This window comes from Anopheles stephensi, chromosome 2 (assembly GCF_013141755.1).
Source record: "Anopheles stephensi strain Indian chromosome 2, UCI_ANSTEP_V1.0, whole genome shotgun sequence".
NCBI classification, from domain to species: Eukaryota; Metazoa; Arthropoda; class Insecta; order Diptera; family Culicidae; genus Anopheles; species Anopheles stephensi.
In genome coordinates this window covers 78,479,003-78,500,023 of record NC_050202.1, presented here as the reverse complement: position 1 = coordinate 78,500,023, position 21,021 = coordinate 78,479,003, and the positions used below count along the sequence as shown (strand labels likewise).

The 21,021-nt window shown below is 48.7% G+C and overlaps 1 protein-coding gene across 7 annotated transcripts; it reads left to right on the top strand.

Annotated features, from left to right (window-relative positions):
- Positions 1 to 2,344: 2,344 nt before the first annotated feature.
- Positions 2,345 to 19,982, top strand: LOC118508511 (neurofibromin). 7 transcript variants are annotated; one of them, XR_004905800.1, is made up of 12 exons: positions 2,345 to 2,495; positions 3,362 to 3,505; positions 3,570 to 3,756; positions 3,835 to 10,767; positions 10,843 to 11,126; positions 13,407 to 14,048; positions 15,479 to 15,574; positions 16,421 to 16,623; positions 16,715 to 16,901; positions 16,986 to 17,151; positions 18,894 to 19,166; positions 19,273 to 19,982. XR_004905800.1 is itself a non-coding variant. In XM_036048357.1 (11 exons), the coding sequence occupies exons 1-11, from the start codon at positions 2,436 to 2,438 to the stop codon at positions 19,019 to 19,021; spliced, it is 9,015 nt and encodes a 3,004-aa protein (XP_035904250.1). In that variant the 5' UTR covers positions 2,345 to 2,435; the 3' UTR covers positions 19,022 to 19,982. The 7 variants fall into 7 exon arrangements, 6 of the variants coding, with proteins under 6 accessions (XP_035904250.1, XP_035904249.1, XP_035904248.1 ...); XM_036048357.1 differs by having other exon boundaries at positions 3,585 to 3,756; positions 18,894 to 19,982; XM_036048356.1 differs by having other exon boundaries at positions 18,906 to 19,982.
- The last annotated feature ends 1,039 nt before the right edge of the window (positions 19,983 to 21,021 follow it).

Here is a 21,021-nt window from a genome sequence, read left to right as displayed (position 1 = left end):
TGAAATGATGGTGACACATCAGGGGGGGCCGGTGGCCAAATGTGAATGATCTGGCGGCGCTTGGTTATGGCCGTGACCACCACAGACTGCAAAGTTGGCAAAGGTGAACCGGTGTGCAGAGAGTAAACAGCAGATAAAAACTCCCGGCTGACTTTGTGCATCCGCTTGGGGCGTAAATTCAAATGATTGAGCTGCTTCATCTTCTTCCTTGGCACTACAACCTCGAGGGGGTCTCGGCCTGCCATTTCTGGCTTTTCTGTGACTTGATTTTTACCCGTTGTAAAAGCATTCAGCTCAACGTACGGGGAGACGGGTCTGGATGGGACTTGAACCTCGCCCCGGTCCTACCGTGTTTTCATACCCACAGTAGCTATTTAATAAAATATTATAAATCCATCATCTTTTCGATATTCAAAAGGAACGGCTAGACCGTACTGCTGTTAATCTATCATCTACAGCAAATCAACTCATAAAATTATCTTTCCAGGTAGAATCCATGAAATGGAGCAGTCCTGATTGAATGAAACTATATTGAATTAGGCACACCACAACTTCCAAAGGACAGATGTTGAGATGGCACACTCGCTCTAACCGATTGACTATCATTAAAATGATCATTTACAATTCAAGATATTTTTACCTCCACGCTTTGATCAAGCGCCAGATAGATGCGATGTAAATGTGACATCGATGAAGTGTGTAGCATTCGTGCTGAAGCGGCCTCAAGGTAACGGGTTGTAAAGTGCACCTATTGAGACCGGCAAGCAAGCAGTACGCAACGGGAGCTGCCGCCTTAATGCATATTGCCGGTAGTAATTAGGAGTTGGGTATTTCCCGCGCTAGTCGCCCGTTGGGTGGCGTGTTAGTGATGAGGTTGTGCAACTGCATAAATATTTACGGCCCCCTTCAACGATTGTGTCCCGGAGGCCAATCGAGCTGGTAAAAGATTGTTCTAACAAAGGTTTTTTTTCCCAAAATTAAGCGATACGAGTTGATCTACTAATAAAACAGGATCATACGTGGAGAAAGAAAGGGCGAGAGAGAGAGAGAGAGAGAGAGAGAACAAATCCTGCGATAACTTTGGATGATGCTGGTTTTGGTGCTGTACATTAAGATGGGGCAATTTACGATAAACCAGAGACATGATTTATGTCTCTCTCTTGTGTTAAAAAAGGTTGAGTCATTTTTTTACGACTGTCACTTCTTATTCACAAAGCACGGCGCGTAAACAGCTACAATGAGATGCATTCTATTTTCATTCAAATGGAGACAGCATGACTAAAGATCCAACAATGATGCTGTGCATAGTGTAAATTCAAATAAACAATACCTATACCATCCCATGTCTATGAATGAATCTGTAAAACCATTTTTCGCCAACAGATGCGGAAACATGAGCTCGATTCTGGTTCTTCTGAACCGGAAACCTATCACCGCTGGTGGGGTTTTATGGTTTGCCGCCAGCTGTTTTCTGCTTCTGTTCCGTTCCCGAGGCTCCCAACCAGAGCATGGGCTCTGGAAAACCGACCCATTGATAGTTGGTGGAAAAAAGGCAGAGAATCGACCTTTTTCAAACTCAAACAATGCTCACTCTCATCTGACCAATTGATAGGCGGAAATGAATTATTGTGAGATGGTTCAAGGTATAATAACAACATGGTAATGAGCGCGATATGGGGGCAGTGCACAGCATTGGTGAAATGGTTGTAAACTACGATCGAGATCGATCTGCCACGGGTAGAGTAGTTTGCCAGCGCTAAACGAAGCGACCGTGCCTCTGTTTGTGATGCTTTTGAACTTGATACACGTGAAATTCACAAAATCCCACTAGTTAACAGTGATTTGAAAAAACGGCTTTGAATAATATTTATAACATAATAATTTTCAGGATTTACTGTCCCGCTGAACGGATTTGTCCTATAAATTACGAATTTATCGAAGGTATTAGAATTCATCAATTAAGTACTTTGTAAAAAGTGCATACCTATGTTGTATTGGCGAGATCCAAACAAACAAACTGGTGGAGATCAAATGGACGTGTTGAACTGGGGCATAGAACCAAAAAACACGAAACAGTTATTAGCACTACAGCTAGGCTGATTTGATCGAATTAAGACTGACAATAAAAACTTGTTTAAAATTACGATAATTCATAGAAAAGCAAATGTTTCCCAAACATGTGTGCTGCTGTGCACATCACTGTTCAAAATTCAAAATGAAGCTTCTCAACTAGACAATATAAACATCGGGCATCGATTGCCGTTGTTGTTGATAATCCGTTCTGTTCGACTATCCGGTAGCAGCGAGCACGAATAATCGGGATTGAAGCAAAAATTGAGTTTATCCAAGTGCTACAGGCCAAACTGCGTATGCTCTGTGCAAAGGGTGAAAATTATGTGAAAAGTGACACCAACAAGCACTGAAAACACTTCCAAATGGCTACACAGAAACCGGGTGAATGGGCCAACTCACTGTTGGCCCGTTTTGAGGAGCAGGTATGTTGCAAATTGCATCGCAATCGTGTCGGACTGTCGGCAGCAGCAGGATTTGGCAGGGCAGCGCCCCATTTGGGGCTACTGCTGGAGCTCACCGTTCTGTGGGTTGCGCAAATGGTGCGCGGGTGTGTTTAGCAGGGAAGCTGTCAGTGGCGGGAGGAGAATATGCAGAAAAATCGATAAAATCTGTTTCGTCATCTGGCATGCGCGTGTGCCCAACTTCGTGTGGGAAATGTTTTCGCGGCCCCGTGATGTTAGGGCAGGCGCGTTGCATAGTTTTTGTGAATGAATTTATCCGTGGCCGGATGCCAGCAGTGTTGTTGTGAGTTTGGGTATTGGTGTGCCGGTGTGCGAAAAGGGTGGAGTGGGCCGGCGGCGGTTTGTTATTGTTTTGAGACCGGTGTTTGATGGAACTGTTGTAGCGTTTCACGTGGTTTCTTGTGCTTCCCCTTCGATCAGCCGGCATGGGAGGGGAAATTACCGGTTGTAAAGAGGGGAAGGCTTTACCGTTTGTGGTAGGGTTTGTTTATGTTTACCTTTTTTTTCTTCTCGCGAATGAAAATGCCGTACCGCGCCGGTACGCGCTGAAGGACAAGCAACAGTTTCCAATAACACAAGAACGCTTCTTTCGTGGGAATTGTAAGTCCTTCGTGACATTGGCATGAATGGAACCGTGTGTTGGTTTTGGGAACGTGCGCACATGTGGTGCATGTGGACAGAATATGAGTTAAATGGTATGAATGAACGAAAACGTTCATGACTTGTTGCAATAGCTTTGAAGTATGTTGTTGTATTACTAACGTGATTTCTTTAAAAAAAAGGTATCATTTACAAAAACCAATTGACTTTCCTTTCCTTTACTACAGCTTCCGTATCGTACTGGTCCACACGGAACCCAAGCACGGCTCAGCATCGATGAAACTATGAACTGTTTGATACAGATCTCCCGTTACCGCTTTTCGCTGGTTATCTCCGGCCTGACGAAAATGTTGCAGCGCGTGAACGAAATTGTGAGTATCGGTCTCGGTCTGCTACTAAGGCCGTCCGGAGATGCTTGTTGGAACCTGAGCCTAGTTTATTATTTTACAGTTTCAACCGCCTGCCTGCCGCGGCCACGAACCGGAACGCTGTTGCTATGATTCGCTGATCATAATCTTAGAAACGCTGGAACGTTGTTTGTCTGGACAGTCGAAGGATACGGCGCGGTTTGAGGAAGCGATGAACGTGAAGCTACTTTTGCGAGAAATTTGTCAGTTTATCGGTAAGCATACGTCTCTCTGAACAGCTAGCAAGTTGTTTCCGCATTGCTAATGTGTGTGTGTGTGTTCCTTTCCCAAAGATATTCAAAATGAGAACAATCAAAATGCAACATCGCTGAAAGCTCTGGCATCCAAGGTGCTGTTCGCGCTGTCTCAAAATCATTTCGGCGCGGTATTTAATCGCATATCGGCCCGGCTACAAGAGCTCAGCACTTGCGCGGAGGAGAACCCCGACTACAGTGACATTGAGCTCATTCAGCACATCGATCTCGATGTGCACCGGTTGACGAAACTGCTCACGGAAACGATTCAGAAGTTTAAATCGTTGAAAAAGTCCGCGCACATGATACTGCTCAGTTCGCTCGAGAAAGCGCTCTGGAACTGGATCGAGTTTCATCCGAAGGAGTTCGAAGACCTGCAACGCAACCCGAACGACGAGCTGAGCAAGTGCTGTGAAACGTTTTTCGACATACTGGACTCGTATTCAGAGAACAAAAAGGCTCGAGCCGCCGTTTGGCCCCTCCAGATAATGCTGTTGATACTGAGCCCGAAGGTGCTGGAGGAGATTGTGAATGCCGATTCGGGTGCCCCGTGTTCACCGCGCCATCTCAAAAAGAAGCACTTCATGGAAGGCATCAAGAAGGGGCTGGGAGCCCACGCATCGTCTAAACAATCAACCGAATCGGCCGCTATCGCGTGTGTGAAATTGTGCAAAGCATCCACGTACATCAACATAAACGATTCGAACAACGTCACGTTTCAGCTCGTGCAGAGCGTCATTAACGATCTAAAGGCACTGCTGTTCAATCCAGCGAAACCGTTCTCGCGAGGACAAGGTTTCAACTTTCAGGACATCGATCTCATGATCGACTGCTGGGTATCGTGCTTTCGTATAAAGCCACACAACAACGAAGCACTGAAGGTGTGCCTCAGCCTCAACTCGCCTCCTGCCTATCACTTCGTCATCGTAAGCTCGCTGTTAAAAATTGTCACCCAGGCCCGGTTACCGTGGTGGCCCCAGATCGATCTTGTGTATGCGAGATCGGGCGAGCTGCGAGGTCTCTTTACCGATACGCTGAACAAAGCGACTCAGGGTTACATCGCACACACGCCGCTGCGCATGATCACCTCATTGACGCTTAAATCCAAAGATGCTCAGAGCCGACTGACGAGGCCCGACGAGGGACCGGCGCACAAAGCGTTGCTCCTGCTGATGGTGCGTCTCATCCATGCCGATCCGATGCTGCTGCTAAACAGCCTCGGAAAGGCAGGCCACGAGGTGCAAAGCTCTACGCTCGAGCTAATCAATGGGCTGGTATCGCTGGTCCACCAACCAACCATGCCCGACGTGGCACAGGAAGCGATGGAGGCACTGCTCGCGCTCCACTCGCCGGACAAGATTGAGGTGTGGAACCCGGAGGCCCCGATCAATACGTTCTGGGACGTTAGTTCGCAGGTGTTGTTTTCGATATCGCAAAAGCTTATCCAGCATCAGATTGCCAACTACACGGACGTGCTCAAGTGGCTACGCGAGATACTGATTTGCCGCAACACGTTCCTGCAGCGGCACAAGGATTACGCAAACGTCGGGAGCCAGATAGCGATCTGCCGCCAGGCACACATCAAGCTCGAAGTGGTGTTCTTCATGTATCTGTGGTCGGTCGATTTGGATGCGGTCATGGTGTCGCTGTCCTGCTTCGGATTGCTTTGCGAAGAGGCCGAAATACGGTCCGGTTCGGATGAGCTTACGGTTGGCTTTATACTGCCAAACTATCACCTCTACCAGGAGCTGTCTCATACCTCGGCCACGCTAACGTCGCCACAGAACGCCGAATCGCGGTACAGCTTTTTCGAGCATCTGCACGGACGCGTCACCTTGCAGCGCAACATAATGTCGCTCCTGCGCAAGATTGAACATTGCGTGAACGGTGTACAGCCCGCATGGGAGGAAACATTTCGCAACTGGGAGGTGACGAGCAAGCTGTTGCAGAACTATCCCAAGGGCAAACCGGAGGAGGGACAGGCGGAAGTTTTCCACCGTAGCATGGGCAAACGACGGGCGAGCCACCAGAGCTCGGAGCACGATCTCGAAGAGCAGATAACCGAATGGGCCAACATGACCTGGTTTCTGCTAGCGCTCGGTGGCGTCTGTCTGCAGAAACCGCGCAACCAGCGGCAGACGGCGCAAGGCTACAACCTGCCGCTGGGAACCGCTGGCCCTTCGCTGATGCAGTCGACCACCTCGCTGTCCAGCTCGAGCTCCGGCCGTGGCTCGATGCACCCGATCATGGGCTCGCTGGTATCGTCGATCGGGCCGGGTAGCAGCCAGGAGGTGCAGTACTGTCCCGTGACACAGTTTATCGGCCAGCTGCTGCGGTTGCTGGTGTGCAACAACGAAAAGTTCGGTCCGCAGATTCAGAAGCACGTGAAGGAACTGGTCGGTCAGGAGATGTCGTCCCAGCTGTACCCGATTCTGTTCGACCAGATCCGGTCGATCGTGGAAAAGTTTTTCGATCAGCAGGGCCAGGTGGTGGTGACGGATATTAACACGCAGTTTATCGAGCACACCATCTACATAATGAAGTCGGTGCTGGACGGCCGACAGAGCAAGGATCAGAATGATCAGCCCGCCAACTCGGAACATCTGGGCGTGACGAGCATCGAAAACTTGATGCTTGCGATCGTGCGCTACGTGCGCCATCTGGACATGACCGTGCATGCAATCCACATCAAGACCAAGCTCTGCCAGCTGGTGGAAGTGATGATGAAGCGGCGAGATGATCTTGCCTTCCGGCAGGAGATGAAGTTCCGCAACAAGCTGGTAGAATATCTGACCGATTGGGTGATGGGCACGTCGCACCAGATAGCTCCACCCGGCTCGGGCGACGTGACCGTCATAACGCGCGACCTGGATCAGGCGTGCATGGAGGCGGTGGCGGCACTGTTGCGCGGATTGCCCCTGCAGCCGGAAGAGTCCGATCGGGGCGATCTGATGGATGCGAAGAGTGCGTTGTTTTTGAAGTATTTCACCCTGTTTATGAACCTGCTGAACGACTGTGTGGACGGGTCGGAGGCGGACAAGGATACGAACAATCCGCCACTGTTGCCTCCCCGGCCGCGGGTTGCCGCCGGGAAGCTTACCGCGCTGCGAAACGCAACCATTCAGGCGATGTCCAATCTGCTTAGCGCGAACATCGATTCCGGTCTGATGCATTCGATCGATCTTGGCTACAATCCCGATCTGCAGACGCGCGCCGCGTTTATGGAGGTGCTGACCCAGATTCTGCAGCAGGGAACCGAGTTCGATACGCTCGCGGAATCGGTGATGGCCGATCGGTTCGAGCAGCTGGTACAGCTGGTGACAATGATAAGCGACAAGGGCGAACTGCCGATCGCAATGGCGCTCGCGTCCGTCGTCACTACCTCCCAGATGGACGAGCTGGCGCGCGTGCTCGTCACGCTGTTCGATGCGAAGCACCTGCTGTCACCGCTGCTGTGGAATATGTTCTACCGGGAGGTGGAGGTGTCGGACTGCATGCAGACACTGTTCCGCGGCAACTCGCTCGGCAGCAAAATAATGGCGTTCTGCTTCAAGATTTACGGTGCGAGCTACTTGCAGGGGCTTTTGGAACCCCTGATTCGGCCATTGCTGGAGGAACCGACCAGCAGCTTCGAGGTGGATCCGGCCCGCATCGAGTCGAGCGAGGACATCGAGAACAATCGTAAAAATCTGATAGCTCTCACGCAGAAGGTGTTTGACGCGATCGTCAATTCGGCTGACCGGTTCCCGCCGCAGCTGCGCTCGATGTGCCACTGTTTGTATCAGGTGCTGAGCAAGCGATTCCCGAACCTGCTGCAAAATAATATCGGTGCCGTCGGGACGGTCATTTTCCTGCGCTTCATCAACCCAGCGATAGTGTCGCCGCAGGAGCTGGGCATCGTCGGCAAGCAGGTACCGACGCAGATCAAGCGAGGCCTGATGCTGATGTCGAAAATTCTGCAAAACATTGCGAACCACGTGGAATTTTCTAAGGAGCAGCATATGCTGTGCTTCAACGATTTTCTGCGCGCGCACTTTGAAGCGGGCAGGCGCTTCTTCATTCAGATAGCATCCGACTGCGAAACGGTCGATCAAACGTCGCACAGCATGAGCTTCATATCGGACGCCAATGTGCTGGCGCTGCATCGTCTACTGTGGTCGCACCAGGAGCGCATCGGAGACTATCTGTCGAGCAGTCGCGATCACAAGGCGGTTGGAAGGCGGCCGTTCGATAAGATGGCCACACTGCTCGCATACCTGGGCCCCCCGGAACACAAACCGGTCGATTCGCATCTGCTCTTCTCGTCGTACGCTCGCTGGAGCTCGATAGACATGTCGTCGACCAATTTCGAGGAGATAATGGTGAAGCACCAGATGCACGAGAAGGAAGAGTTTAAAACTCTAAAGTCGATGAACATCTTCTACCAGGCCGGCACGAGCAAGGCGGGTAATCCCGTGTTCTACTACATTGCCCGTCGTTACAAGATTGGCGAAACGAATGGCGATCTGCTGATCTACCACGTGATACTGACGCTGAAACCGTTCTGCCACTCGCCGTTCGAGGTGGTGATAGACTTCACGCACACCTGCTCGGACAACCGCTTCCGCACCGAGTTCCTGCAGAAATGGTTCTACGTGCTGCCGGAGGTGGCGTACGAGAATCTGTACGCGGCTTACATCTACAACTGCAACTCTTGGGTACGGGAATACACCAAGTTTCATGATCGTATCCTCGCCCCGCTGAAGGGCTGTCGGAAGCTGATTTTTCTTGACTCACCGGCGAAGCTGAACGATGTGATTGATCCGGAGCAGCAGAAGCTACCCGGGGCCACGCTGTCGCTCGACGAAGATTTGAAGGTGTTTAACAATGCGCTCAAGCTGAGCCACAAGGATACGAAGGTAGCGATAAAGGTGGGCCCGACGGCGCTACAGATTACATCGGCCGAAAAGACAAAGGTGCTGGCACATTCGGTGCTGCTGAACGACGTGTATTACGCGTCGGAGATTGAGGAAGTGTGCCTGGTGGACGACAACCAGTTTACGCTGTCGATCGCCAATGAAAGCTCGCAGCTCAGCTTCATCCACAACGATTGCGATAACATCGTGCAGGCGATCATCCACATACGGAACCGGTGGGAGCTGAGCCAGCCCGACTCGGTTACGGTGCATCAGAAGATCCGCCCAAAGGATGTGCCTGGAACGCTGCTGAATATGGCACTGCTGAACCTGGGCTCGTCGGATCCAAACCTTCGTACCGCTGCGTACAACCAGCTGTGCGCCCTAACCGCTACCTTCGATCTCAAGATCGAGGGACAGCTGCTGGAAACGCAGGGACTGTGCATACCGTCGAACAATACGATCTTTATTAAATCGGTCAGCGAAACGCTGGCTACCAACGAGCCGCACCTGACGCTGGAATTCCTCGAAGAGTGCATCCAAGGCTTTCAGCGCAGCACGATCGAGTTGAAGCACTTGTGTCTCGAGTACATGACGCCCTGGCTGGCTAATCTCGTGCGTTTCTGTAAACCGTCGGACGAAGGCAAACGCCAAAAGCAGGTGGCACTGATACTGGAAAAGCTGATCAATCTCACGATCGAGCAGAAGGAGATGTACCCATCGATACAGGCCAAAATCTGGGGCTCGATCGGACAGATACCCGAGCTGATCGATATGGTGCTGGACAACTTTATTCACAAATCCGTAAGCTCCGGTCTCGGATCGCCACAGGTGGAAATAATGGCCGACACCGCTGTTGCGCTTGCCTCCGCCAACGTGCAGCTGGTGGCGAAAAAGGTGATTGGGCGGCTGTGTCGCGTGATGGACAAAACGTGCCATTCGCCGACCCAGTACCTCGAGCAGCACATGATGTGGGACGACATTGCTATACTCGCCCGCTACCTGCTGATGCTCTCGTTCAACAACTGTCTCGATGTGGCCCGACATCTGCCGTACCTATTTCACACGGTAACGTTTCTCGTGTGCACCGGTTCGCTGTCGATGCGTGCCTCGACGCACGGGCTCGTCATCAACATCATCCACTCGCTCTGTACCTGCACGAAGCCGTCCTTCTCGGAGGAAACGCAGCGAGTGCTGCGCTTGTCGCTGGACGAGTTCTCCCTGCCGAAGTTCTATCTGCTGTTCGGCATCAGCAAAGTAAAGTCGGCCGCCGTGACCGCGTTCCGCTCGTCCTGCCGCCATCCCAACGATCGGTGGCTGGGCAACGAGCGCGTATCACAGGCGCCGCCCGCCGATCGCGAGCGGCTTGCGCTCCCGTCGCTGGAAGTCATTACCGAGGCGTTGCTAGAAATCATGGAGGCCTGCATGCGCGACATTCCCGACTGCGAGTGGCTGCACACGTGGATATCGCTGGCGAAAAGCTTCGCCTTCTGCTACAATCCAGCGCTGCAGCCCCGGGCACTGATCGTGTTTGGATGCATCTCAAAGAGTGTCACGGATCAGGACGTGAAACAGCTGCTCCGCATTCTGGTGAAAGCGCTCGAATCGTTCAACGACATCATTCTGCTGGAGGCGCTCGTGATGTGCCTGACGCGGCTTCAGCCACTGCTCCGTCCCGAGTCGCCCATTCATCAGGCACTGTTCTGGGTGGCGGTCAGCGTGTTGCAGCTGGACGAATCTACACTGTACGCGGCCGGGCTGGCACTGCTCGAGCAAAATCTGCACACGCTCAACTCGCAGCAGCTGTTCGACAACCAGAACATTGCCGACGTGATGATGGCCACGCGCGAACCGCTCGAATGGCATTTCAAGCAGCTGGACCATGCCGTCGGTTTGTCGTTCAAGTCCAACTTTCACTTTGCGCTCGTTGGCCATCTGCTGAAAGGGTTCCGCCATCCGACGCCCACCACCGTCTCGCGGACGTCCCGCGTGCTGACGATGCTGCTCGGGATCGTTGCCAAACCGCACCGACGCGATAAGTTTGAGGTAACACCGGACAGTGTGGCCTATCTAACCGGTAAGCATTTGCTGGTGAATCTCACTCTCTTATCCTGCTTCGATGTACAATCGCTTGTTTCTCACTGCTCGATAGCGCTCGTTTGCTTCTCCGAGGAGGTACGCTCACGGTGCCACGTCAAACACACCGTACCCCGGTGGCCGGTGGAGTCGGGTGGGTCTGGTGATTCGGGCAGTGCCAGTAGCAGCGATCCTTCGGCACCAAACTCCGCCGGCGGTGGACCACTAACCGGTGGCTCGGGTACGATCACTTCTAGCTCGTCCGGGGGCAACAGTGTGCGACGCCAAAAGTCGTGGGATATGTTGGATCAGTCCGCGATTCAGTACGCACGCCAGTCGCACAAAGTACAGCAGCACCAGGTAAGTTGTGATTTTAAATTGATGAGTGGCAATGTCCTGACGGCTAGCTATAAGTAATGCTGATTTCCAAAGAACGTGTTAACTAAACGAGCCTCGTCCTGGTTGATAGTTTATGCAGTACGTGGCTTTGACTGCTAACGCTCAATTGTTGGTTTATCGTGCCCTTCCTTTCTTCGCGCAAATGTTGATACTTCAATTTACAACCGTTGTCGGGTTTAGCTGGCATTTTTACCGTTTCAATCAAGAGCCTACTCTCGTAAGTTCTACACGACGTTAGGACCAGCTTCCTTCCACCAAGGCCCTAGAAACAAACCTTTATGTCCCCTTTTTGCCAGTGCCAACTACTCTGTTTAATATTTCGTAAAGACATTATCCAGCATTCTAATACTAAGTAGAAAAACCCGGATTTGATCAATATTTCTGTTTACTTTCCCATTATATCACTATCCAAAACTATCTCTTTGCATCAGTTGTCTTTTATCAGAAACAAAAAAATCTAATCTTATCCCTTTGGAAAATAATGTTCTTTGCTGTACCTTTGTTTGCTCTCGATTGGTTTTCACTGGGCTCATATAATCCAATTGCAACATAGCTCAGTTACCTCCCCCCCCCTCCCACCCCTCCCGCCCACTTCTGCAGAAATCTGAGTGTAAGGTAGATTTAATGGTTTCAATCCTACTTGCCCGCTGGTTGTTAGAGTTCGCGATTGCTAACGGTCGTTTGGATGGTATTTGGATGGTTAAAAGTTTCCTCATCGAATCATTTTTGTTTTGTTTCACAAATTAGATATTGCTAACATATCCTGTATTGATTTGAAAAAGTATTAGACTAACCGTTACAACTCTGTTTGTTTTCCTTGTGCAAATAATTGATCGGTGTATACTACGGTAGCTAATGTACATACGATGCATTGTACCATACATTAGAATCATATGTGCCATCTGTCTTTATCAGCCAATCATTCACCTTCATCCTGCACCTCAACATATTGTTTCTGTGTGTATGTGTTACAATCTTGTACATAACTGATTTGTGGGTGGAGTAGTTAACGTTTTCCAATTACGGGTATCACGGGCTCGCATAAAAAATGACGTATTTGAGGGTGTTATTCTCAATGCTGAATCTTCCTTGAAAGTAGAAGTCCTGATACTTTAAGCGTATGTTCTTTGTAAGATGTACTAAACCGAGGCACACTGCCCACAACACGCGCCAATTTTTGGGGGGATGGGGAGAGATATTGAATTTGTTCCTCTATATATTGTAGTGATGGGAATAACCACTCAGTAGCGTGAATTAAATCAGAGTGAATGAGTTATAATAGTGAGTTACATCTTACACTCACTCTTTGGGAGTTTATTCTTGAATAATGATTTAACTCTCCATGCCGACTAGCCACTCACTCACTGCGCTTTAACTCACTCATGATTTAAATCTCCGTGCTGACTAACCACTCTCTCACCTCGTTTGAACTAACTCACCTTGTTTTAACTCACTCACCTCGTTTGAACTCACTCACCTCGTTTTTACTCACTAGAGTGTTAAATATCGTATTAGCATATCGTATTGGTCACGATCACACGATTATTTAAGAAAATACAATACGGTAACGTGCCGTAAGGATAGATTGTTCATAAAAAAAATTAAAAGGGAATGTGTAGATCTTTCCCTTGTGAGTACGGCCCCACTAAAATTTTCAACTATACTGTTCGTCAATTGTTATATGATATCGAAGCGATCTATGGGCAAAACTTTGTTAATGCATCACAAAATATTAATGAAGCAAAAAAAAAAATTTAATGAGCATCGGAATGAACTCGCGATATGCCAATACGATATTTAACTCTCTAGTGAGTAAAAACGAGGTGAGTGAGTTAAAACGAGGTGAGTGAGTAAAAACGAGGTGAGTGAGTGGTTAGTCGGCACGGAGAGTTAAATCAAAGGTGACTTGAAATAACTCTTCGTGATGATTTAAATCATCTGATTCATTGCTAAGATTTAAGTCATTCATTCATTCTGATTCAGTTTTGCACATCACTAATATATTGCCCAGAAAAAAACCCGCAACAAACACGTGGATACGCTACACTTTACAACACAAGTAACATTATGCAGTTTTTGCCGTACGCTCACATGATACATCGATGAAGATCGCTAACGCGCCCCTTGATATAGCACACCCTGCCGTATGTCAGCAATTTTGTCCCGGAACGTTTAAGAAACAATGTGCCACAGCAAACCATATGCCTTCCTCCCTTTTTCGCCTTTTGCCCAATCTTATAGGAACCGGTGGTTATCCGAGGGAAATCGTGGAGAAGTCTCGATTCAGCGCACAATCCGCATCTGGGAATGATCAGTCATTCCTCTTTCGTTACTCACGGCAACACAACCACCACCACCACCACCAACAACAACATGATCAACATGAACAGCAACACTCCAAATGCCATCACCACAGGCATGCCTAACTCGAACACCAGCTCCATCATTACTAACAGCAGCAGCAACACTAACAATTCTTCCACGGCTAGCAGTGCCTACGCAGCTGCTAGTGCCGCAGCCGCGTCCATTGGCGTCGGTGCGTACCAAAGCCAGCGGAACGATTTTCGGAACCGCCGCTCCTCGTCCGAACCGGCCAATCAGATGGTGCTGATGAACCCGAACATTGCCAAACTGATTGCGCTCAATCAGGGCCACACGCCCACGTACGGCTACGGTGCTGGTGGCGGTAGTGGTGTACCGGGGGCAACCGTCGCCCACGCGGTTGCCTCCGGACTGCCGCCAGTCGCCGGTACTGGGCCGCCCATGCCGACGGCGGACGAAGAGCCTTCCGAGCAGACGCACAGGGACGCGCCCAAGCAAGGGACAAAGGACGAAAGCGAGAACTTTATCGTCGACTGCTTGCAAGACATATCATCGATCAAAGTAAGAACGCCCCGAACCGTTTGTTTCGCATCCATCTTCCATCCGTCTCTGTCTTATTTCGGATACTTTTGCCACTCTACTACTTACTCTCTTCAAACCAAAACAAAATACAATCCACCACCACCACCACCACCATCAAACACCCGAATTCGAGCTATGTAAAATTTAAAGCCGCGTTCCATTCATCGTTAAATGTAAAAATCCCCCCATCGGTTATCCTTTCGATAATGTAATCAATGTTACTTTACACTTTACATGTCTCCCTCTCTCTCTCTCTGTCTGTGTTCTTCTCTGTTCAAAATGTGATCATCTTGTGCGTATGTGAGCGAATGCAAAAAGATATGTGTCGTTGTTTCTATGTCTATGCCTCAATGTACAAGTACTAGCCATACCATTTTATCTTGAATGTGGTCGTGTGATCGTTTTCTTGCGTTTCGTGTGTTCATTGTGTCTATATTACAGGAGCTTTTTTTCCAGCAAACAAAACCAAAAATGCACCACCTTATCAAAATTGCATTACAAGAAAGGCAGTTGATAACAACAACAACAACAAAAGCCCCCTCCAATCAATTGTATTGTTTCGATCGACCATGCATTGGCTATCGTGATTGTGTGAAGATGGGAATGGAAACAGAATTGATGTTCGAACAAAAAAAAATCTACTTAACAAATTATTACAATTCGGCTTCTTTACTCTATATCACGTTGGTATTTTTTTCTTCTCTTCTCTTTTCTCCTTTCATTCTTTGCTCCTCCGTCGTAAATGTACTGTTCTTCCACCCCGCTCATCGGAACTCGACGATGAGACTGTTGCACTTATTCAACATACCGGAACACTGTTTTCTTGCTGCATTAAAAAACACACACACACACACGATTACACTTTTTTCTTATGTACTTTTGTTGGTTGTATTAACGGCTGCAAACGCCATTTGCCATCGTTTCGATTTTCACTTTGATCGTTGTTTTATTTTCTCTATTGGGGTTGATTTGTCTTTACTTGTCTTTTGGAACTATACAATAAATCGATCAAATGCTCGAAATGTTTGTACTCTGTTCGTCTGTTTTTTTTGCTCTAAAAATTCTTGTCACAAATCTTACCATCCTTACTTAACTACATACCTTTTGCCTATCGTTCATCTCTTCATCTCTCCCTTTCTCTATTTCTCTTTTCATATGATTCTTCCCTGCTCGTTGCATGGCGATGTGTGTGTGTGGCAATTGGTGTTTCAATGGGGTGGGTGGGTGGGGGCAACATGTTTAAATGGGCACCGTAACATTTATGCGCAAAAAAAAATTGGCATTCATGTCCTCTCATGTGAATGTGCATTTTATGACTAATCATCCTTCATCAAAATACCTATGAGTTGTACCATGATTGTTTTATGCTTTTGTTCCACAAATACCAAAAACCCTCCAACTCCACAAAGATTGCACGAATGCTGTTCAAAACCCACCGCTCCTTCTCCGTTCCAACGACCAAAGAACGTCTGGGTAAATCGCCGCGGATTGACAATCGTCAGAAGGTACTGGACATTGGGAAAACAAAACCCCTCGCAGTCAAATGCTAATGCGTAATGTAGCGTGTCTCACCTAAACTTCCACACCTTTCTCACCTTAGACTGTGTGCAGCCTTCAGTTTAATTGGTTTGCTGTTTGTGATTCGTTACACTTTCCTCTCTGATGTGCACCCTCACCCCTATTTTGAGTTTTTTTTCCTGAACTTTCTGTAGGTTTATATAAAGTAAAGAGGCACATGCGACTGATTCTGAGTTCTTTAACGCTTATTTCACTGTACGTTTGTTCTTTTCCTTCCCCCCGTTCTATTTGTCCACCTCAACCTTGAAATGATGTGGTGTATTGTTCGTTTCAATGTTTGGTTTGATTGTACAAATATTAGCACTGTGTGTAATTTGCATTCTAGGTGTACAGTTTTTTCTTAAATTAATTTCATATTCTTCACCTGAGTTCTCGGAGCCTATCGCTCTCCTTCTCTCTGTCTGTCGCTCTCTCCTCTGTCGCTCTCTCTCTCTCTCTCTCTTTCTCTGTACGCCTATAGAGAGTATTCTAATGCCGTTTAGGGTATCGATTGATAATGTCAATCACAGCAGGTAGCCAACTAGCAACTACAGGTAGTATTTTCGACCCCACCCTGTCACCCCTTTACGCGTGCTTAATACAAAAAATATTAGTAATAAACAAAACAAAACCGGCCCCACTACTCGGGGGTTCGTAAACGTGCACATCACGCATATCTCTCTCTCTCTCTCACACACACCGATAGTATTCGCTTGACTCCTGGTTTTGCCACCCCGTTTGCCGATGCCCAGTCTGACCATCTGTTTCCCCATCTTACTACCCAAAACCCACAGGAAAGAGGTTCCCGGTCGTCGGTGTCGAACGAATCGAACGTACTGCTCGATCCGGAAGTGCTGCCCGATTCCTCCACCCAAGCGCTGGTGCTGACGGTGCTGGCGACGTTGGTGAAGTACACCACGGACGAGGCCGAAACGCGTGTCCTGTACCAGTACCTAGCCGAAGGTTCCATTGTGTTTCCCAAAGTTTTCCCAGTCATGTGAGTGATCGATGGTGGACGAAACGGTGTATGCGCGTTTGTACCGAGCACCGGCTCACTGTTGCCACCCCGCTTTCTTTCCATTCCACAGCCACTCACTGCTGGATCAGAAGGTGAACAATGTGCTGTCGGTGTCGAACGATCAGATCGTGCTGGCGTCGGTGCAGAGCATCATCCAAAACATGCTGGCAAGCGAGGACGCCAGCCAGCAACCGTTGCACTTTCTGCAGAGCTGCGGTTTCGGGGGACTGTGGCGGTTTGCCGGACCCTTCACCAAGGTAAGTGCCGGCAACGGTCAGCGTATTCGTTTACGACGCGTAACTAAAACCCCAAATAATCATCTGTTTTTTCCACGCCAACAGTACAACATGATGGTCGAATCGTCCGAGCTGTTCGTCAACTTTCTGGAAGCGATGGTGGAAACGTGCCTGCCGATGGAGGAAAGCAGCCCGATCCCGCCGTCCCCGCGCCCGTACAATCTCAGCTCGAGCCTGAGCAGCCTCACGCTCGGTTCGCCGACGGATAAAGGTTCCTCCTCTAATTAATGCTAGCCCGAGCTGTTCCTCTGTTTTGGTTCCGTTTCGCTGTTTGCTCGGTGTGCTGCCGTCCGCCGCGGTAGCAACGGAAACAACCGTCCCCTGCCCTGGTCGGACAGTTTCTACCGCCGGCTGCGGTCCCTCTTTACTCGCTGTATCGATCATCTACTGTAGACTGTGTGCGCTCGTTGTGGCATTTTTTGTTTCGTTGTTGGTTTTTACCCACTGTTGGACGATTAGTTTGTTCGATCGATGTTGAGCTTTTGAGCGCGTGGGCAAAAAACCCTGCGCGATACATGTCACACACACAGACACACACCCCAATCATGCCATCATTTGTTTCTGCATCCATCCATCACCGCCTTTCATCGTAGTAGTGTTCGACCGCTCAATGTATGTCTGTAAATGTTTGTATATTCTAAGCCCGCGAGCTGTGTGTGTGTGTTTGTTTTTTCTTTTCGATCTACTTTTCGAACTACAGAGGAATAGGATCTCTTGACCGATACAAGCATAACATGCTAACGAAACCCTGTCCCCCCTCATGTACCTGTGCGTCGACATGCGCGACGCGTGTCCATGTGTCTTATGTTGTTTTCAAACTTCCGTTCCAAAGTGTGGTACCAAGGTACGGGAAAGCTAAGGCAGCTACTAATAATCGTTTTAGTGCGTGTGGCAATTACGTTTGCCAAAAGGGAGTAGGGCAAAGCCAAAAAAAGGGATACCACGTGGGCCCACAACCGTTCAAACTCTTTCAACTAGCACGTGCAAATCGTGCTTTCAAACATTCTAGTCCTTCAGCGTGAGTAGTGTAGCTCATTTACCGGCATCTCCGAATGATGAGGGCAGAGGATGGTGTAGTAAGCAGAGCAGTCTTTCGATTTGCTGCCCGCGGTTGCTTAAGATATTAAGACACCAACGCATATAGACTTGCAGGCGCTTAAGGCAGCCTCCAGGATTAAACGAACCTTGTTAGGCGAATAAGCGATTGGTTTTAGTTTAAAATACTTCCTCAAAAGGAGCAATCAGCTAGTGCAAGGTAGAAAGGTAGTAAAAACAACATAAATGCCTTGATGCCATATTTTTTAACTTAAACGTTTAGCCTCCAATACATTATTTATTGTTACTGTTTAATGTTATCCTTTTTTTTGTATCACAGCGCGTCATCCTACCCGTACAAAACTTCGTTCTTAAAATACAAGTTTTGATACTGTTATTGTATCGAATCTCGTAAGTGATTATCGTTTTCCCAAGCCGAATTTTCCTTCCCAAGCATGTGTCGCAATCCTGTGCGCGAATTTTTGTGTTCCGAAATCTGTTCTATTGGCTGTTGAATATTGTGATTCTCTTGTATTTGAACAACAAAAAGAAGAACATAATTACTACCTTCTCTTCTCTACTTTCCAATTCTCTTTCTCTCTCTCTCTCTCTGTCTCTCTCTCTCTATCTCTCTCTCTTATCTTCTTTCTATTCCAATTTCTAATGTTTTTTTCCCATATTACTCTTGCGGACCGTGTAATGTCGTTGCTCGATGTGACTTTCACATTTTTCTTATTTAAACGTTCTGATCATTTGCGCTGTTTGTTCTACATTATGATTGTGACACTTTCGGTTCCCTTGTCCCAACCGACACAACTGTCCACCCGACCATGGACCCCGTTTTGCTTTCCCCGTTTTTTTGGTGGGGAAAATCGCCCCGGACGCATCATCGCCTGTCGCACCGGTTTTAATGCGTAGCATTCTCATCAGAATCTCTAGATCACGATGGCTTTAGCGGAAGCGTCAGTTCGCTGCGCCGGGCATCCTGCAGCAAGGCCCGGACCGGAAAGCACCGGTTCATCGACAGCCCCACGCACAACATCTAGTCGGAAATCTGGTGGAGCGCCGGCCGGATACTTCCATCGATTGTTGCCGCTGCGAGCCGCGCTGGAGCTTCCACCAACGACACGCACAACCGAACGCGACGACGCACAGCCGAGCGGTCGAAGGCGACCCACCGCTCGATCGACAGTACGTACTACGATTAACTCCTCCAATTCGTTCCATGGGCAAACGAATGCATATTTGTATATCGCTGTAACAGTATCGGTATGATTACAATCCTACTACCAACTAGCTGGAAGTTCGCGCTCAGGACCACATTTGGCAAAACCCGGGACCTCGAAGGAAGGGTTGACCGGAGCGCACCATTTAGGTGGAGGAGGGTACATGTTTGCTGAGACGGGGAAAGACGATCTTGAGATGGTCTGTTTATGCATCAATTCTAGCGAAAATCCTCTCCCTCTCTCCTTCCTTGCTGCTGATACTTCGTTTGCTGATAAGCGCGACAAGTTCGATCCTGTTTGGTCCAAGGCTAGTTAAGTTTAACGCATTAATTGAATGCATAATTTATAGAAACCCCTCGTAAAACGACCACAGAGGAATTCTGGTTGCCATCCACACCTAAACCCCCCTCCCCCTCCCCCTCCAGTTTTGTTTGAAGGAAGCAAGGATAAAGAGGATTGAGGTTGTTGTAGTGCCAGCAAAGGAGAAGAAGAAGGATAAAGAAAGCTCGCCCAGAGTTTAGGGGAAAGAATAATGGATGAAATTTACAACAAAAAAAAACTCACAAATTACTATTTTAATAAAAACTATTAACATAATATGCATGATTATCACTCAAAAGAATCGAATCAATGGAAACGAAATATTTTCATTAGGAAGCTGTAAGATTTTGTATTACAATGCATTTAGAACTGCAAGATGATTCAATTGAATCATGCGCATTAAATGTATATTTTATACATAAAGTCTATAAATAAATGTTTGATCATCCTATAGAACATTTCAGCCCATTGTCGGGGAGTTTTTTTTTTTATTTCTCAGCTAGCTAGTCCGAACGGTGGTCCGGTGGCCGAGGCGATAACGGGAGCCGGTCTTCACACGGTGGCAGGGCCGGGGTTCAAATCCCATCCAGAGCTGACTACTTTACTTAAGGGGTAGAATCAAGTCACAGAGAGCCAGAAATGGCAGAGGCCGCGAGACCTTTCTCGAGGTTGTAGTGCCAGGGAAGAAGAAGAAGAAGTCCGAACGAAATGCCGTAGCTGGTTGGTGGAGTGCCGACCATTAGCCGGACGAAGGCATCATGTGACGGAAGCGCACAAGCGAAACACATCTCCACAGTTCGGCCGATGTCCAGCATAAATTCCGCACCAAGTCCGCCAAGCCAACGGACTAGGATAAAACGCCCTTTCAATTGCCGGGTTGCTACAAATTAAATTGCAACGATCACTAAATTAATATAACAACCGCTTTGCGGTCTTGGCCTGCTGCGCCAATCCTCAAAACCACGCACGGTTTAGCGTCGTCGTCTGCCAATCCGTTATCCCGGCCGTTCTGGGGGTCTACCACGCCTTCTCTGTCCGTGTGGACGGCCTAAAAGGACTTTACGGGCTGGGTCGTCCGGTGTCATTCTCATGACGTAACCAGCCCACCGGAGCCTGGCAAGTCTAATTCGCTGCACGATGGTGGGATCATCGTACAAGCTCGTACAGCTCGTCATTCTAGCGGCTCCTCCGTTGTCCGCTTAGTAGAATAGTAAATTAGTATAATACACACCTGTTACTTTATGGTAACGACGCGATCGCTGGAGGACGGCACGCGCGCCTATTGTCAGCTTGTGCTACTGGCCGCGAGGGGGCGCGTTGCTTCGGACGACATCGGCGGACGGACCCGAAGCGAAGGATGCCATGGTCTGGCGTGACGATCGATAGAACGAGCAAAGGATCCTTCTTTTTAATCCTGACCAGCGGGCCAAACGGACGAATTTTACGTTCCGCAGAGTAAAGTATACTAAAGAATTCACTCGCCTCATCTATTGCTGGTC

Bases quoted from the DNA above. Each gene is read 5' to 3' on its own strand.
- LOC118508511 (XM_036048355.1), top strand. From the start codon at position 2,436: ATGGCTACACAGAAACCGGGTGAATGGGCCAACTCACTGTTGGCCCGT. The intron at 15,575-16,420 runs GTACTGGACATT...CAAAACCCACAG, and splicing joins GGATTGACAATCGTCAGAAG to GAAAGAGGTTCCCGGTCGTC. The intron at 17,152-18,893 runs GTTCCTCCTCTA...TTTAATGCGTAG, and splicing joins CGGTTCGCCGACGGATAAAG to CATTCTCATCAGAATCTCTA.